The 18,746-nt window shown below is 39.7% G+C and overlaps 1 protein-coding gene across 2 annotated transcripts in view; it reads left to right on the forward strand.

Annotated features, from left to right (window-relative positions):
* Positions 1-3,395: 3,395 nt before the first annotated feature.
* Positions 3,396-18,746, forward strand: part of NCAM2 (neural cell adhesion molecule 2) — a 522,399-nt gene continuing 507,048 nt past the window's right edge. Inside the window, exon 1 of one of the 2 annotated variants that reach the window (XM_081573615.1) lies at positions 3,396-3,685. In XM_081573615.1, coding sequence (XP_081429741.1) covers positions 3,631-3,685 — 55 coding nt within the window. In that variant the 5' untranslated portion in view covers positions 3,396-3,630. The remainder of the gene's footprint in view (positions 3,686-18,746) is intronic. The other variant, XM_081573614.1, reaches the window with a different exon arrangement.

An 18,746-nucleotide genomic window follows, 5' to 3' on the forward strand; every position in this document is an offset into this window, starting at 1 on the left:
CTCTGCTATGCCTTCATGTTCATTTTATTGATACTTTTAAAGCAAACTCCAAGTCTGCACAGTGGGAGGGAACCATGACTTTGGAGTGTGGATGGGAAGTTTGGGCAAAGGCAATCTGTCTACATGTTGTCCTCAGCCATCAGTCTGCTATGAAGTGGAACTGACCAAAGCAAATGTCAGGCTCTAGATCACTTCACCGCTGCAATATGGAATGGATGAGCTTCTGATGGAGCCCTGGAGAGGCACCTGCTAAGTCATGGTTTAGGCAAGTGGAGGAAGGCCTTCTTTGAATATGTACCACCTGCTATTGAGATGGGCTTCCCAGGTGGTGCTAGTGGTAAAAAAACTCGCCTGCCAATATTAGAGACTTAAGAGACTCCTGCAATCTCTGGGTCAGAAAGACCCCCCGAAGGAGGGCATGGCAACCCACTCCAGTATTCTTGCCTAGAGAATATGATGGACAGAGGAACCTAGCAGGCTACAGTCCATGGGTTCACAAAGAGAAAAGACTGAAGCAACTTAACACACAGGCATGCTATTGAGACCTCATAGCAACATTAATTCAGGCTAACTATGGAAAAACCTCAGGAGAGTCTCTGTTGATAACCTTCCTGTGAGTTACAACTCACAATTAGGCCTTAACCTCAGGGAACGGGGTCAGCCATTCTGGTTCTTGTTGATCATTTACATCTACATTCTGGGGGGGAGGAGGGGGGTGGAATAAATAATAGTTGTTTTTCTTCTCTTGGAATAATACGGTCCTAGAACCCTTTCCCAGCTCCATCCAAGCTTTGTGTTTTACACTCTGTACTTTCTTCAAATTAGACTTCTCTCTGTTCTCCACACAAGCTGCATGCTTTCTCAGCCCTAGGCTCTGCTTAAGCTATTCTCTCCTTTGCCCACATCTGGACCTATCTAATTTCTCCATTATTTTTTTTTTTAACTTCCTGAAGCCTTTCTTAAACCCCTATTCAGAAATGATCCCTTCCTTTTATGTCATAATAGCAGCTGATTTTCACTGTTTTTATGACATTCTTACAACCTGATTTATATCATCCAATGTTGCATTTATGCATGATCTCTTCCAGAATACTATCAATATTAGCAATTTGAGGGCAGGATCTGTAGTTGTATATTCTTGAGTGCCAATGCTATTTCCTTCATGGTTTTCATACACACAAGCTCTCTCTCTCTCTCTCACTCCACACACACAGAGCATTGGTGCACAGTCTTATGACAGAAACTTCTACTCTTCTCTGATGGACCGTTGCTACCTCCACTTCTCCCCCCACCCCTACCTAAGAAGAACCGATGTCAAAATTACCTCAGAGGGTATTGGTCAAATTCTCCTCTGGCACAGTTCAACCATTTGCCTGTGATTAAAAATAACCTAATAATGAGAAAAATCCATTCACCATGAGTACCACACTGTGTGTGTGTGTGTGTGTGTGTGTGTGTGTGTGTGATAGGCCCTTGGCCACCCCTCATGTCACACTGGAAATCTGCAGGATTTGTTGTGAAGAGGCTATTTAGCCCTGGCATTATCCTTTCAACAGTTTCTGTGACTTTGTGTGTGTGTGTGTAGCATTTTTTTTTAATTCCCTAGAGAAATCAAGAACTGGTGAGATAAAGGAGTCATATGTCTTTCACACTTATAAGTGTGCTGTTTCCACCCTTTCCTGCAAAGAACTGACTGTGAGCTTACTCAAGTACAGTTGGCGCTTCTCAGAATGAGGAAAAAGTGAGGGAAGGGAGCCTTGGTAAAATAGCTTGCTAAGTATATTGTCCTAAATATTACCGTGATAGAAGAGATTCTCGGGCTGTGAGGTGCTGAGAGAGCCGTGGGTTAGAAAGTCCACCGCCGTCTGTGTGGACAGGCGTCTGTGCCCCTCCCCCACCCTCCGCGGTAACCCCAGTCCTAGGATATCGACTAAGTGAATCTTCCGTGTGAAGACTGTGTTACAGTGATCTGCTTGGGGAACACCAGCTGTGGACGAGTTCTCTCCTACCGATGTTATTAATAGCTTGTTTCCACTCTAACCCCTTGCCTTTCTCCAAGCAATGACATCTCCATTTTACTATCCTGGTGGGGGTGGAGGTGGGGGTGGCTGAATTCTAAACTCGACAATATTTCTAACTCCTTCTACTTCCATGTCCTCGCTGATTAAACAAAACAAAACAAAACAGCCAAGGGCCTCTCTGGGTCAGGGGTGAGGCATTGAGCACCATAACGTACAGACTGAAGAATCCATTGTCAGTTACAGCTGGTTGCTCTGACCCGACAAGGGCCCCGAGGCCAGGTATGCTGCCTTCTGCATCTCTTGCTTCAGGTCTGATATCAAACTTGTATACCTTTTCCTACTTTTCCAGCAGAAAGAAAGATATATCCCAATCTTCAGGAGAGGAGCGTTAGCTGTGGTCGCTGGCCACGACTCCATCACTTCAATTTAAAGTCGGGCACACGCAGGTGTGCCTATGGGTAGGGGGTGACCGAGAGCAAGATCCCCGCGCAACTCATCTGTGTGCGTTTCCAACACCTCCCGCATCTGCAGCCTCGCGGGGACCTCGCCAGCGCTGTGAGCCGGGGACCGAGGACAGAGCCCGCCGAGTGTGTCCAGGGGAGACTTTGGACTTCTCCAAGGATGCAGGAAACGCTGACAGCCCAGTTGAACGCAGCCCCTCTCATATCTCATCCCCTCCCCAATCTCTCTCCCTTAAGGTATCTGCTGTCGACAGCAGTGGCCGACGTGGGTAAGACTCTGCACATCTTTCCGCCTAGCCTACCCTCTCGAGCCCGAGGAGACAGGCGGTGTAGACCCCCAGAGGACAGCTGCTTTCCCTCTGCCCGGACAGTGTGGAAAGCGTGGGAAGCGGGTAGCCTGCAGAAGGTTTGCGCGAAGAGGGAGGGCCTGGGAGAGGGAGAACACCGCCCCCCCCCCCACGCCCTTGAAGGAATGCAAGCTGCAGAATACACAGTCCGCCCCCAGCTGTGCGGCTCCCTCGAAGCCCTGGCGCGCTAGGAGCGCGCGCGGGGCCGGGCAACCGTGGGCAGCATCAGCACGGGTTCCAGCGGTTGGCTTCCGCCCACCTGCCCACGTTGGTGCGAGAGCGACAGGCTGCCCTCCCTCCCTCGGCCCAGGGCCGGCCGTCCCCCTGAGGATCGCCGTCAGACTGGGCGTGCGGACGCGCTCGTGCCAGCCGGGTCGCGGCGACCCGCGGTAGCCGGAGGCCCCAGGAACCGAACTCGCGGCTGCGAGCTCGACTGCGGACGAATCCTGGGGCCGCGCGCCTCCCGGCCGGCGGTCGGTCGCCGTGCGGCGCGGAGGGATCCGCCTCGGTCGCGCCTCCCCTCCCCGCCCCTCCCCGCGCCCCCGCCCCCGCCTCCCTCCGAGCCCGGCTCTGCTGCCGCCGCGGCGGCCGCTGTTGCCGGAGCCGCCGCCGCCTGGATATAGTGCGGCAGGGAGCGGAGCTTGCAGTCACTTTGCGAGGAGGAGCGCGCGGGCTGCGGGCGGCTGGGGCACCCCCGGAGCGGCGGCGGCTCTAGCAGAGGCGGCCGTGACAGCGGAAGGTTCTCTCTCCGGGGCTGGACTTAATAACTTTGGAACTGTCCACCGGTGTTACGTCCTGAACATGAGCCTCCTCCTCTCCTTCTACCTGCTCGGGTTGCTTGTCAGTAGCGGGCAAGGTAGGAGTGCGGTGCTTTTCTTGCGTTTACTTTCCCTCCCCCTTCTACCCAACCAAGAGAACCAGAAGGAGATCCAGGAAGAATTAAATGACGGGACTAAAGTTATTGTTGTTATTATTATTTCCCCCTAATGATGTCTGGTCTGTGGAGACCCTTAAAGAAGAAAATACAGGCTGGGAGATGGGCATCAGTGAGCCGGAGGTTGAGGAAAACTGTATCTTTCTCTGGGATCTTGGCTTTCTTTGATTTTCATCATCAAAAAAAATTGGATGAGTAGGTTGGCGTGTGTTACCAGTTAAATGTCTGAGGTTAGGAAAGGCAAGGGAACGATGATGTTTTAAAGAAGCAGCAAAAAAAAAAAACTATCAGCGTTAAACTCGTTGTGAAACATCTCTGTTGTGTGCAGAAAATTCAGTTCTTATAGACTTTTCTTTTTTTCTAATTCCCTTGCCCAAGACCCCCAATTTCTGACCGAAGTGAACGATGATGGTTTATTTCTGTTGAGAACTAAGAGAGGGGCCATGGATGTGTGTAAGAAAGCAGATGGATAAAACTAGGAATGGGTTGCAGTCATTCGTTTTCAGCACCCCCCCACCCCTTGTTAATACAGCAAGGTTGACATTTTTTATGCCATCAGATTGTAATTACACCTGTAAGGGATGTTTTAGCTTGTGGGGAACTGGTGGGATTTTTATCTGTTTAGAAAAAAAACAGAAATAGCTTCGTAGAATAACCTGAGAATTTGGGGAAGCTACCTCTGTTTATCTTTATGGAGATAGATGTGAATTTGCATTGCTTTGTCTAGTTTACGTTCACGTAAAATATATTTATAATAAATGGAGACATTTTCAACAGTCCAGACAAGTTTGGGCATTTAAATTGGGGAACCAGAATGCTAAAACATGCATTGGTGGAAGTATTCCAAAAAAAAAAAAAGTATATGTATAGCAGTAATTTTCTTATGTGTAATATTCACAGAGAATATTATATTATTAGTGTAGCATGAAATTTTTTTTTTTTAAGAAAAAATAAATCACAGCACAAGTCAAAATATCTCCACTGTATTCAATTCTAAGCTTTTTAGCCTCTTCTGTGTTTCTCATTTTGTCCAGCAGGGGGTGGTAGAGCTCCATTTTAAGGTGGTTCTGTTCTTCCACACTCCCTAGGTCCTTCTATCATTCTTCAGCAGGGCTTGACATTTTGGATATGAAGCCTTCCTTTCTCTGCCCTTCTCCTCCCTAAAGCTATAGTGTTAGTGGCTGATGAAACACGATTGGATACAGATTTTTATGTTCAGAAATCAGAAGGCAAACACTGGACGCGGCTTTAGTTTGTAAAGTGACTTGCTAAGAGGCTGCTCATTTTCCCTTAAAAAAATAAGAGTATGCAAAATTCCAGTGGTAGCAAAATTGCAGTTTTGTCCATCTGAAGCTAATATTAGGCCAGTCAGTTAATTGAATCATTTTGATAGCAACGATCAATATACACACTCTGCCCTATAGATATGCTGCTTTAATTGTTGGAGAGCTGCTAGCTATGTTTAACTGTTCATTTATAATATAGACAGGTATTTCTGAATACCGAGAAGCAGTCCCCAAAAATTGCAGTTAAAATAACCATTGCAATTAACCAAGTGTAGACAGTGTGGGCAAAATGGGGACATCATGGAAGGCAAGTTTGTGCAGATTTAGGATTATATTGTGACTGATTTGGAGAAGAAAAAAAAATGTCTCAGTTGTGGAGTCTTTGAATTTACCATCGTAGACGTTAAGTGTGTTGGAATTTGAGGGATAAAAAAGAAATCTGGTAATGTTTAAATAGTACACACAGACACATATAATTTAGGTCTGTGTATGTAACATATATTTGAAATTGTGATTCACCAATTTAGAATTCAGAAGGCAGGGTGATTATAAAGAGGAGCTTGGAGACTGAAGCATGCCTGACAGGGAGCCCATATTCACTGTAATGTAACAGGGAAGGGAGAGAGCGTCGTTCCCAAGATCTCTCTATCTAGTACAATTTAAAAATGCATGGCACTCACGGAGGTATAGATGCATGCATAGCAGAGAGCCTGAGCTTTTGTGAAACAGAACATGTGGTACTTCTGTGCCATGTGTCCTAATGAAGTCAGAGATGCTTGGAAACGACAATCCTGATCCTGGAGTCCAGTTCCTCTCTGCTAGTGTTTTGTTCTCCAATTAAGGATGCAGCAGCAAGTATCAGAAGCACCACAGGGAGCAGTTTAAAAAAAAAATGCATCTAGCGTAACTCATAATTTTGTTTATTCTTTTGTAAATGGGGCCATGGAGAAGCCACCAGTCAGTGATCCCTGGGCTTGCCTTAGAAATACTAAAATCACATCTTGCTGATTTATGTTTCCAACAATATACTTGCAGGAGGTTTTATGAAGCATGACTGAAGCTGTCGCTTTGGAAAGTGGTGTGCAGTTAGACTGGGGAAAGGCAACGATGATGTATTCCCTTTTAAGTAGTCAAAACGTTTTGAACTGCGGCCGTGGAATAGGAGAAAATGACAGAAGTGAAAAACTGACTAACTTAAGTGGATGCCAATACCATAATTAGGTAACAAGGCCTAAATAGTTCTACTTCTAACTCTCAACACAAGGTTATTGTTCTACTGTAGTGAGAGGCTTTCTACTTACTGTAGCAGAAGTGCTCCTTTAAAAGCCTCTCTTCTCACTGCAAGATTCATATCTAATGAAGTGCGGTTGGGATTTAATTGTCGAGTCTGGATTTCATTGTCAATGAAACAAATATTCCGTAGCTCTAACTTCTGCAATTATTTTTTCTTTGTGTTTAGAATTTGGTCACAGCTTCTGTCATCATTAAGTCTCAAGTGATAACTTGAGCCTGTGATTCACAGTGCCTGTGCTGTTTGGATCTATGTAAATTTGGATTTACATGTAGGGGCTGCTTTCCTGAAACTTTTAACATTTTTAAAATAATTTTCTTCTTTTAAAAATTACCCAAGTGTTATTAATAATCATCTGTGACTGACTGTTCACATACGTACATTAGAAGCGCTGTGGTTCAAAATTATTAAGCAAGAACAGAGGTATCTGTTCAACTGGATCTCTCTTGCCATCCAGTACAAGATACCTACCTGGCACACTCACCTAAGCCGAAATCACCGGGGACAGGAGGGTGAATTGCCCAGTTAGTTAGTTGAACTTACAGACATCTGCTTACAATTATGCTTTCTGATGAAGTCCTGGTAAGTCATTTTTCATTAGAGAAGTGTACCTGCTAAAACTAAAGCGCAGGTGTGTGGGTGATTATTGATTTTAGGTCTACAGGAAGATCTCCACAAACCTGTCTTCTGTGGGGGCTATTAAGCAGACAGCCTCTCTTAACTTTCCTGGCTCTAAGGCTTTGATGTCAGCTTTTCTTTGTAAGGATTCAATTGAATCAACTCCACATTCATTTGGATGTAGAGAAGATGGGCTATGTAAATTAATATCATTATCCTCGATGAATAAACCACAGGATTTCTTTCTCTGCTTTATGTCAAAGGAGTTCAGTGGAGCGTTTGGTCACTTTAGTGTCCAGTGATGAATCGTGGCGCCCAGAGAACTGTAAGGGAAGTTGGTGGGTCTTGACTGTTCATGAATCTGTTCAATGACACTTAGGGCTAATGGTCTCTCAGAGGTAATGCCCTCTCAGAGACACAATTAATGGGACGGAAGAACCTCATGCAGCCCAAGAAGAAACTCAAACTTCAGATAATGTAGTGCATAAAAGGGCCTGTTTTCAAACATGGGACTTGTTTGTACTGAGACTGAGAAATGAGATACAGAGTGTTCAGTACCAAGCTAACAACGTAATTTGTTTTTGCCTGTTTTCTTGAGAGGAGAGGTGAGAATGCAAACAGGGTTGTCACTGAAGACCCTGGATCTAGTTTTGCTGCTTCCTCTGGCTTTTGACATTTGGGAAATGATTTTAATTCTTCTGTTTTGGGGGTCATCTCTCACAACAGTGTGCATGGAAAAGTACTTTGAATTGCTTTTTTTGTCCAAAATAAAAATAATCCTCTAGGAGTTGGTGGATGCAAATTTAATAATTTTGATATTCTTATAAGTGAATATAGTTGTTTTTTCAAGTTTTATTGACCTAAATTATAAATTCCCTGTGCCCTTTATACTATCCCAGTTATACTGAAGATAGGCCTATTTAACAGATTATAGTTTTAATGTTCCAAATTACATGATATGAGAACACTTTAAGATGCAACCAGTGCTGTTATTAAGTGTAATATTCCTGAGTTTCACAGAACCGAGGTATCTTTAGTTGTTCAGCAAATAAAAGTGCTTCTGTATGGCACTCTTTTAAATATTTTTAATAACTTTGAACTATTTACAATTATAATAGTGCTCATCTCAAATGGGTATCAATACACTCCCTAGTTTCACATACTCACTTGTGTCACTAACAATCCATCAAACACTGTGAAATATTTTAGAAAGCTATGATCTAATAGGAGAAGTGGCAGCAGAGGAAGATAGGTAGCGTCACTGACTCAATGGACATGAATTTGAGCAAACTCCGTTAGACAGCAGAGGACAGAGGAGCCTGGCGTGCTTCAGTCCATGGGGTCACAAAGAGTTAGATATGACTTAGGGACTGAACAACAAGAACAGTGATCTAATGCAATAAACTTGCCTGAATTTAAATAGTTAAGAGCCGGATGGGGGAGTTTTGAGAGTATTTATAATCACAACAATCAACAGATTAACCTTGGGAGAATCTTAGGTCAATTGATGAAAATTGTTTTGGTTCCAATTTGCTTTTTAAGCAGAGTGGAGAAGGAGAACAAACACTTGACTTGGAAGCAGAAGACCTACAATACTGAGGGCCTCTTGACTGAAGAACCAACTTACTCTCTCAGAGCCATTATTTGCCTATTTGAAAATTTGGTATAAAAATATCTGTCTAGTTGACCTTGCTGTACTGTTAAGAGGAGCAATTGTGATAACACATATGTGTAGATGTGTTATAAAATGTCAGTCCTACTATGCTAGACATTATGTATATTTTTGAATACATATAAACCTGCTTATGACTTAAAAACAGTTCATTTATTAATTTAAAATAGCATCATAAGCTGTTCTGTGATTAGAGAAAAATATTGAGGAGGCTGAGATAATCTAATTCATTAATAAGAGTGACTCATTCATCAGTCAGTGATTACATGCCTCAGACATCTTATTGGGTGGCATTACTGGGAGTAATTATATAGGCTGCTTGATGAACAACTCTAGGGGGCACTACTCGTAGTCATAGTGATGGAATATATATTTCCAGCAGAGGGCAGGGAATCGTTTTTAAGGAATGTACTTCTTTTTTGTATCATGAGCCCCTTATATAGACCAACACCAGGCTGGAATTAGTCACAAAGAGTCTTAAGTGGCACATAATTACAATGTGACTTGCTAAAGGGCAAATAGAAAAGTAAAGGGATTAATAACTAGAGTTCTGGTCTGTAAATTCTCACTTCAGTTCTCCAAACACCAAACTTTTGCATAGATTAAAAAACATTATCTAATGATTCTTTACCTCAAAGTAAATACTTAAATTATGTGCCATTTTATTAGTAAATCAAATATCAAATACTGTTGGAGCCATACAATGTGGATAAACTCAGCATTTTATAACACTGAAAACCACTTGTTCAAAGTGCTTTCAATTACCTTGTAACTCAAGACCATCAAGAATCCAAGGAAGTATTTACTTTATGGATGAAGAAATTGAGAAGAATTACCTGGTTTTCCTATATAAATTTTAGTTAGTATGGACTTAGGATTAGATTTTTCTCACTTCTAGTCCAATGCCTATTTTTTTAATGTATTTGATGCATTTGTTTTAAAATGAAAATTTGGTGTGTTGGAGGGAGGGAGGTGCTTGGAATTTAAGATTTATAGTTGAGAAGATAATAAGCATATGAATTTAAGAATCCAAATCGCATATGAGAGATTAATAAAGTGTTCAACTAGTGACCAAAGATATCATATAATTGGCTTCCCTGATAGCTCAGTTGGCAAAGAATCTGCCTGCAATGCAGGAGACCTGGGTTCAATTCTTGGGTCAGGAAGATCCTCTGGAGAAAGGGTAGGCTACCCACTCCAGTATAATTGGGCTTCCCTTGTAGCTCAGCTGGTAAAGAATCCACCTGCAATGCCGAAGACCTGGGTTCAATCCCTGGGTTGGGAAGATCCCCTGGAGAAGCGAAAGGCTACCCACTCCAGTATTCTGGCCTGGAGAATTCTCTGTTCTGTATAGTCCATGGGGTTGCAAAGAGTCAGACACGGCTGAGCAACTTTCACTTTCATCATATAATTAGCTAAAAATTAAATGATTTAAATAAGTCCTTAGGAATTCAGCACCTAGAAAGACCTAAAACTTGTTCAGTGTTAACTGCCTGGCTCAATTGTACACACTCTATATGTACTATATGGGTTCATATATACAGCAGTCCTGTAATTATTATCATATCATACTCCCCATTGTCAGCTGAAGTCTAGAGGTGTGGAAGTTGAAGGAGCTCAGATTGCACTGCTAGGAGACAAAGGTTTGAACTCAGTACATGTGTGAGATTGGCCTCTTTCCTGGGACAACACGTTGTTGCTCACTAAAGCAGAGAGGGCCTCAACACAGTGAGACTAAATAGAGAAAATAATACAAGGAGAATAAGTTGTAGGGAAGGAGGTAAATGTTCAGAGGACAGAAATAATCCCATTTAGTTAATTAATAAATAATACAAATTAAGGGTTTAGTAAGGTGAGTTGTTGGCCTCAATTATGGAAATATTGGAGAGACTGGGAGACAGTCAAGCCTTGTGGCAAAGCTGAGTTTGACTAATGCTCAACATTCAGAAAACTAAGATCATGGCATCCAGTCCCATCACTTCATGGCAAATAGATGGAGAAACAGTGGAAACAGTGGCTGACTTTATTTTGGGGGGCTCCAAAGCCACTGCAGATGGTGACTGCAGCCATGAAATTAAAAGATGCTTACTCTTTGGAAGGAAAGTTATGACCAACCTAGATAGCACATTAAAAAGCAGAGACATTACTTTGTCAACAAAGATGCATCTAGTCAAGACTATGGTTTTTCCAGTGGTCATGTATGGATGTGAGAGTTGGACTATAAAGAATGCTGAGCGCCGCCAAGAATTGATGCTTTTGAACTGTAGTCTTGGGGAAGACTCTTGCCAGTCCCTTGGACTGCAAGGATATCCAACCAGTCCATTCTAAAGGAATTCAGTCCTGGGTGTTCATTGGAAGGACTGATGTTGAAGCTGAAACTCCAATACTTTGGCCACCTGATGTGAAGAGTTGACTGATTGGAAAAGACCCTGATGCTGGGAAAGATCGAGGGCAGGAGGAGAAGGGGATGACAGAGAATGAGATGGTTGGATGGCATCACCGACTCAGTGGACATGAGTTTGTGTGAACTCCGGGAGTTGGTGAGGGACAGGGAGGCCTGGTGTGCTGCAGTTCATGGGGTTGCAAAGAGTCAGACACGACTGAGCGACTTTACTGAATTTCAAGCATTGTTTGGGCCGGAAAATAACACAGAGTTAAATTTTGTTTAAAGTCTACTTGCCACCTGTGGTGTGGACCAGAGGAAAATGAAAAAGGAGGGAATGGACAGGACACATGTTTCTGTGGAAGAATTAATGGATCTTAATAACACATTAGATTTTGGGGAACTGGAAGGAATGTGACCCCTGAAGTTTTAAGCCTGTTTGACAGGAAGAATGGTTATATCTTAACAGAAATAGGGAAGTAAGTAAAGAAAACTGCTGATATTGGGCAAGGGTTTTTCTTACTTCTTTGTATTGGGTTTGCCAAAAAGTTCATTTGGGATTTTCCTTTTTGGCTAACCCATTTTTTTTTTTTTTAATTATATGTTGAGTATTCTATGGAACATCTAGATAGAAATGTCAGTATTAAATTGTGAAAGATATACTGCTAATCTTTATTATTTCTTCAGCATCTTTCTCTGCTTTCATTTAACTCCTGTCTTTATGTCTTTCTTCATCACTATTTATACTCTACGATTATTAAGTTTGTCTGAAATTTTAGATGACATTCCAAAAGCATGTGGGTCAGATTTGCTTTTCTTATATACTCTTAATTTTCTCTGTTTTAGCCATTTTTTTTAAAGTATTGTTCCAGGCAAACAAAACAAAACTTGACAAAATAAGCAAAAAAAAAAAAAGAAAGAAAGAAAGAAACCCCAAACCTAAACTAAAGCAAGAAAAGAAATTTGGTATTGAACTATGTTCAACTCTCTATGAGAGTTGAGTATTTTTCTGTTAGTATCCAAGGGAACTAATATTTTTGAATGTCTGCTCTATGCAAGGGAGCTGTACTGGGCATTTTCACTCTTTATCTGATTTAATCCTGATAAAAACACATTTGATAGATGATGTTTGAGATTGAAAGTGTCTGATTTGCCTAGAGCTCTTAAATACGTTCTGATGGCACACAACTTTATAGCCAAGAGCATCAAATGCATTTAAGGTAAAATGTAAACTCTTCCTACATTAGTGTGTGTTTCTTTGATGCATATTAGTTTGTTCACAACTAGTAAATATGAGGATGATAGGAATTGTGTTGATCCACGTATGATTTCTTCAGGTCATTAATTTTTAAGTAACCAAAAGCAAGCTTTCTCACAATTGAACAGAGAGCCTTAGCAATCTCTGAAGTATTAAGATAAATATGAAAAGTCAGCTCAGGTGCCTTTCTTTAGTGCGATGGTTACTTTCTTAGTGACTTTAAGAACCATCTTGATTTCTACAACATTATATATCTGGCATCATTGAGAGTGCATGTGGAGAAACTGGGAAATCACTTTCCTCTATGTTAAAATGACGTGTTTGTTGCCTTATTTTTTAGAAGATATACACTGGATCATAGTTTTCATTTTAAAGTTAGTGCCCTTTAGGCTTATATCTTGAAAGAAGATGCAGAAACTGGATACAAACACCAGTAGAGATTTAACTGTGCTTTTTTTTTTTTTTACAAAGATTGTTATGATTTTTGTTAGTGCTTAGTTTTAAATTTCTGAAGGTTTCACATTTTCTGACCTCCAATCCTGTCTTTTTCCATAAGCCCTGATATTTTTTACTGCACAATTTTGCAGACACTAGCATTTTTCAAGGATGCAGATATGGTGTAATAGAAACCGATGTCAAAACTTGTAAAAGAAACCAGTGAATATGGCCAAGACCTATATTATCATAGAATAGGTCCCAATTTAAGAAAATAAGCACGTTGTGCTTTGTTCTAAGTACTAATGAGAGGGCTTCTGGACAGGTTTTCTGTTGGCGTAACTTGTCCACGCCCAACCAGTTTTCTACTCATTATAATATGAGGCTTTCTGATTATATTTATTGTCCCACTTAATTTATCTCTCTTTATTATTTTTGGCCCATTAAAAATGCTCAATATTGCCTCAACAGAGAAATTGTACTTTTATATTATAGCAGCAGCTTTGGGTCATTCAGGAGAGAAAATCTATACACAGATTTCATGAAGATTAATATATAACATGAGATATGTACCTATTATTTATCAAAGTACTGGTCCATGATATTGACATGTTTCCGATTTTTTAACTTTATTTACTTAGATAAATCACTTATAGCTTTCTAAAACTGGCTTAAGCTGAACATATTTTAAAGCTTTTTCACTTCTTTATCATAGAATAACTGACTTCACCCTACCTGGTTCTTTACATTATACATAATGCTCATACCAATGTTTTAATTATCAAATAGTTATAAAATTTAATATTTCAAAATGTATGTAAGTACTGAGGCAGAGTAGTTGACAAAAACTTTTTCTGTCAACTTTAACTTATCTATTTAACTTCCCTCAATTATCCTGAAAGGAGATACTACTTCTGATTTAGAAAAAAAGCAAATGAGCCTCAGAGAAGTAAAATTGCTCATCCTTGAAGAAAGATTTAAGACATGGTAAGACCAGGACTTGATATAAATATTTTACTCTAGAATAGCACATTTTTCTGTTATGATGTCTCTGTTTTTATCTGAGTATGTTTTACTGATATATACGAAGCGATTCTCAAAAATAACTTAGTACGTGTTTTATGCTGCTGTTCTGCTTAGTTACTTTTGGACTGGGTTTATGGGATCCATGCTGTTAATTTTAATTAGAGGTCTACCTTTCAGTTGAATTATTTGGAAGTTCCTGACTTAGAACTGTTGAGAGTTTTGCCTTTTGTTCATTTACACAATCCTATTCTCTCAGCCCCATTGCTTGTTAGTGAGCACATCACTCTAACACCATTCCTGGAATTCCCAGTTTGGTCCCTGTGTGTACACAGGCCATGTATTTTACATATTTGTCTGTCTTTCTGTGGACAATTACTATTATTTTTCTTCAAGACTCAACTCAAGCATCTCATCCCCAGAGACATCTTTCTTTCGTCAAATATATGTCAGTTGCCTACTATATACTAGTTGAAGTACAAGACACTCTGGTGTTATATCTGATTTCTGCATGCCAAACTTCACTATGACCTTGCAAGTGAACTCCGTAAAGACAAGAATGTCTTTCCATGCTGGCTTCCCATTAAATGCAGTGTACTAGATTAGAGAGTTTATTGTAAATTCATGTGTATTCCTGGAACATAGTAGATGCTTAGTAAATATGTGCTGAATGAATATTTTTACTCAGCAGAAGTAAAACAAAATGTCATACTTTAAAATAAATATGTGTATATGTATGTACATATATATATTTACCCTTGACTTTGGATGATGCTTTGGTTTGTTGAGAAGTATTACTCTTGTTCCTGTGTTTATTTAAAACATTTGTTTATATCATTCCTGTACATGTGATAGCTTTCAATAAATACATGAATTTCAATAAAATAATCGTCACACAGTGATTTTTTAATTCAGGAGAAATTAAATAGCAGAGATGAGCTGCCTTATCCCTGATCTTATCTCCTATACTGAAAATTAATTAGACTGCAAATAAAGCAGACTTTAAAATCTTGCTATGAGATATATTCTTCTGAAGCCTTATCTGAGAGATAGGACATGGTTATCTAGTTGGAGTTTCAAAGTCTTCAGTATATAGAAATAAATTAGGGAGATATAATACGTTGATAATGATATAATTAAACAGATTAGATATTGTCAATAGTAAGTGTCTGATATGTCAACAGAGCAAAGTATTTAAAGTCCTGAAAAATCAAGATAATCCCCTGGGGTTAATTAAAAGTTGATTATTCAATCAATGATTATTGGAAGCCGATTCTGAACTGTATGAATGGAAAGGCAAGTAAAAGAAGGGCTATTTTTACCTTATTGTTTCATAAGTACTTAGATATTTTTTTCTCTTTTTTAAATGAGATCCAATTTAACCTCAAACATTCTTCTCTTGCCTGTTAGCCATGTTTCATCGTGGTTTTATAGTGTTTTCTAGGTCTGACTTCAGTGATAAAAACATTTAAATTAATAGAACAAAATACATATTCAGGTACTCCAGAATATCTTTATCATTTTATCATCTTATCTGTCTGTCTGCCATTTACCCACTAATGTTACCATTATTGTGTATGTATCTAACTTGAAACAGTTTTCAATCAAAGATGTTACTATTGCTTATAATTCATCTATTTTTTTTTACTTTCCTTTCTCAAATTTCACATGATTTATAATCATTTTAATTGGTTATCTACATGAGGTATTTTATTTCAAAGCCCCCATATAAGCCCCACGCTAATACATTTCACTTTTGTGGGGATTATATATGGTCTGCAATTTAGGAAGAAAACTCAACATAGGTTATTAAATGATATTATGCCATCCTCTGTGCTTTTCTGAACACTTGCTTGTTGTGAATGTGATTGGAGAGATGAAGTGGTCCTAAGAAGTGTCTTTTACTGGTTGTGATTCCAGAATATATTCTAACCACTGAGCAGAAATGCATATAGGGAGCTTTGACTGAGAAAGGGAAGTAAACATAGTACTAATAATACAATTACCCTTTTGTTTCCGGGAGGATAATTTATCAGCTAAAAGGAAATGGGGAAGTGGGTGGTAGGGTCAGACTTTAAAGAGCTGGGGTAAAGGCTGACATAGTTACATGTATAGGATGGGAGAAGGAAATACCCAAGAAAACACAGGATTACAGGCAACATTGTTTCCTCAACAATTTCTATTTGTAAGTGTTTGATGAATTAATTGAATAAAGAAAGTGTCAGAACCAAATCCAGACCTAATTAATATGGTAAGGACAGATTTTAATCAGTAATATACTGTATTGGGAAGAGTTTATTACTATATTCAATAGGATAAAGAGCCCAGTGTGAACTGAACTCAGCTTTAATTTGTACAGATGTAACTAGAAGTTTTAAAGCAAGAATGAGAGAGTAGGGAAGGGTTGAGTGGGTGCTCCATAGAGACAGGGAAGTAAAAAAATTGGGAAAACTCACAAAAAGATGGAAATTGGTCCCTGTGAATCCCATCTGGGTTTGCCTATAACTGGATCTTATCAAAGTAAGGCTCTTCCACTTCTACAGGGCCTAAGAGACAGGGGCCCCATCTTCAGGTGTTGGCTGGGACAAACAAACAGTAAATTCTTTTGTCAGCCTTGAGTTTTCTGAGGCAGGCACTTTAAGGGAGATGAGAGACATTCTTGGAATGTGGCCTTGAGTGGTTTAAAATTACATTGGTGTTTTGTTCAGGTCTTTATAGCTCCAGGGTGAGGCCTAAATGAGATGTGGGTTCAGTGGAGCCTGGCGAGAATTTGGTCAAGGAGAGGATCTTTCTCCAAAGAAGATCTGTCAGTAACTCTGCAGGGTACTTTCAGATGAGTTATCTCATTTTTATATTCACAGCATATCTAGGAGTTCTGAAAGAGGGAGCTGAATTTCATAAAAGTGAAGTAGTATCTGATAAGTACAGAATTTCAAATTCAAATTTAGTTAATATTTGATCCTAAAACTTTACTCATTCCACTGACTGAAACGCGATTCTTGTGAAGTAATAACGGAATTTCTGAAGGAAGAAAGAAAGCTTTAGCGGTAGCTCTGGTTTCAGGTTTTTACCATTCTTTCTGACCATTTCTTCTGAGTGGCTAAACTCTAGGTTAGCAAAGGCCAATTAGTGAAGAAGTAAATCTTTTATTGACTGAAAAGATTAGTGCAGGCAGAGAACCAACAAGATTTAGAGATATTGGGGGTCTGAGTGGTTGCAAGGTAGAGCAGCTCTATTGTTCGGGTTAGTATAATTCATTAACAACTATATGACATTAATATTTATATTAATAATATAAATTATTGTATTATAAATTTTATATGTAATATAAATTATTAATTTATATATAATAATATAAATTAATAATAAATTAACAATATAAATTAATTATTAATTTATATTAATAATTTATAATCAGCTATATTTTTAAGTGGCTTCTCTTATTGTGAAACACTATGATTATTAATAATTAAGTCATCAATTTGTGGTTGATTTATTGAATACTTTCATAATGAAATTATATGAATTTAGGATGCTTTCAGAGGCGAAGAAGAGAACACATTCAAAATGGTTTAAAAATAAACATCTAAAGAATGTGAGGAGCTATCTGGAGGAAGGTTTGGATTTCAAGTTTCTCTTCAGTTTTGGCTGGTTTTCCCTGACTTCCTGGAAGAAATATGGCTGCAACAGTTTAACATTCTTAGACAATGAAATCTGAAGCTGCTGCTGTTGCTAAGTTGCGTCAGTCGTGTCCGACCAGGCTCCCCCGTCCCTGGGATTCTCCAGGCAAGAATACTGCAGTGGGTTGCCATTTCCTTCTCCAGTGCATGAAAGGGAAAAGTGAACGTGAAGTTGCTCAGTCGTGTCCGACTCCTAGCGACCCCATGGACTGCAGCCTACCAGGCTCCTCCACCCATGGGATTTTCCAGGCAAGAGTACTGGAGTGGGGTGCCATTGCCTTCTCCAATCTGAAGCTAAGGGAAAAAAACAAACAAACAAAAAATACTTATTTGAGTAGCTTTATTTTTTTAATAGTAAAGGAAAATCCCCATGTCACTCAGCAGACTTCCCTCAATGCTCATTGGCTAGAATTGTTTCAGATGAACTTCCCTAAGCTAGTTGTTGGGAGAATGATATTATCATAGTTCCACTGACTAATCAGATCCTTTCTGTTGCTGAGTGGAAGATCTGAAGAATGAGAGAGACGATGTGGTGTGCAGTATGTAGAAAAAGGGTCTGCCACGAGGATTTTGAAAGGGCCTTTTTGACAAAGAACGTAAACAGTGTTAAAAGTCAGTGTCTTTTAGGCACTTACAGTGTACGTATGTGGTTTGTACCTGTGATCTAATTTAATTTTTTAAACATCTATATGAGGATAATTCTGTTTTATAGAAAGGGATATGAATAGATTTTGAAATGTTTAGATGACTTGTCAAACTCACAGAGCTGCTCAGTGGCAAAGTTGAGATTGGAACCTAGGCCTGCTGGCAAGTCATCTTTCCTTACCAGGTCACCGTCAAAGGAAACTTAACATTGTTCATCATGTTACTATTGTTTAAGAACAGTAGTAAAAATATTAACTTCCTTTGTGAACAATCTCTTAAGACTTGCTCTTATTTAATATCTGCATTTAGACATATTTTACTGTCATTTTAAAATTTTACAAATAAGGAAGCTAAGAGATGGAGTGATAAAGCAGTTTACCTACAGGGCTTCCCTCATAGCTCAGTTGGTACAGAATTTGCCTGCAATGCAGAAGACACCTGTTTGATTCCTGGGTTGAGAATATTCCCTGGAGAAGGGATAGGCTAGCCACTCCAGTATTCTGACCTGGAGAATTCCAGGGACTATACAGTCCATGGGGACGCAAAGAGTCAGGCATGACTGAGTGACTTTTACTTTCACGTGGCTAATTAGTGGTCAGAGTGGTATTTGAAGGAAGGCTTATTTTGAATTTAAAGGCCTGAGTGCCTGTGTCTATACAATACTTGAGGGCTGTAGATAAAGTATGGCAGGA

The sequence above is a fragment of the Giraffa tippelskirchi genome, chromosome 2 (assembly GCF_054371585.1).
Source record: "Giraffa tippelskirchi isolate mGirTip1 chromosome 2, T2T-mGirTip1v1.2.pri, whole genome shotgun sequence".
Classification (NCBI taxonomy): Eukaryota; Metazoa; Chordata; class Mammalia; order Artiodactyla; family Giraffidae; genus Giraffa; species Giraffa tippelskirchi.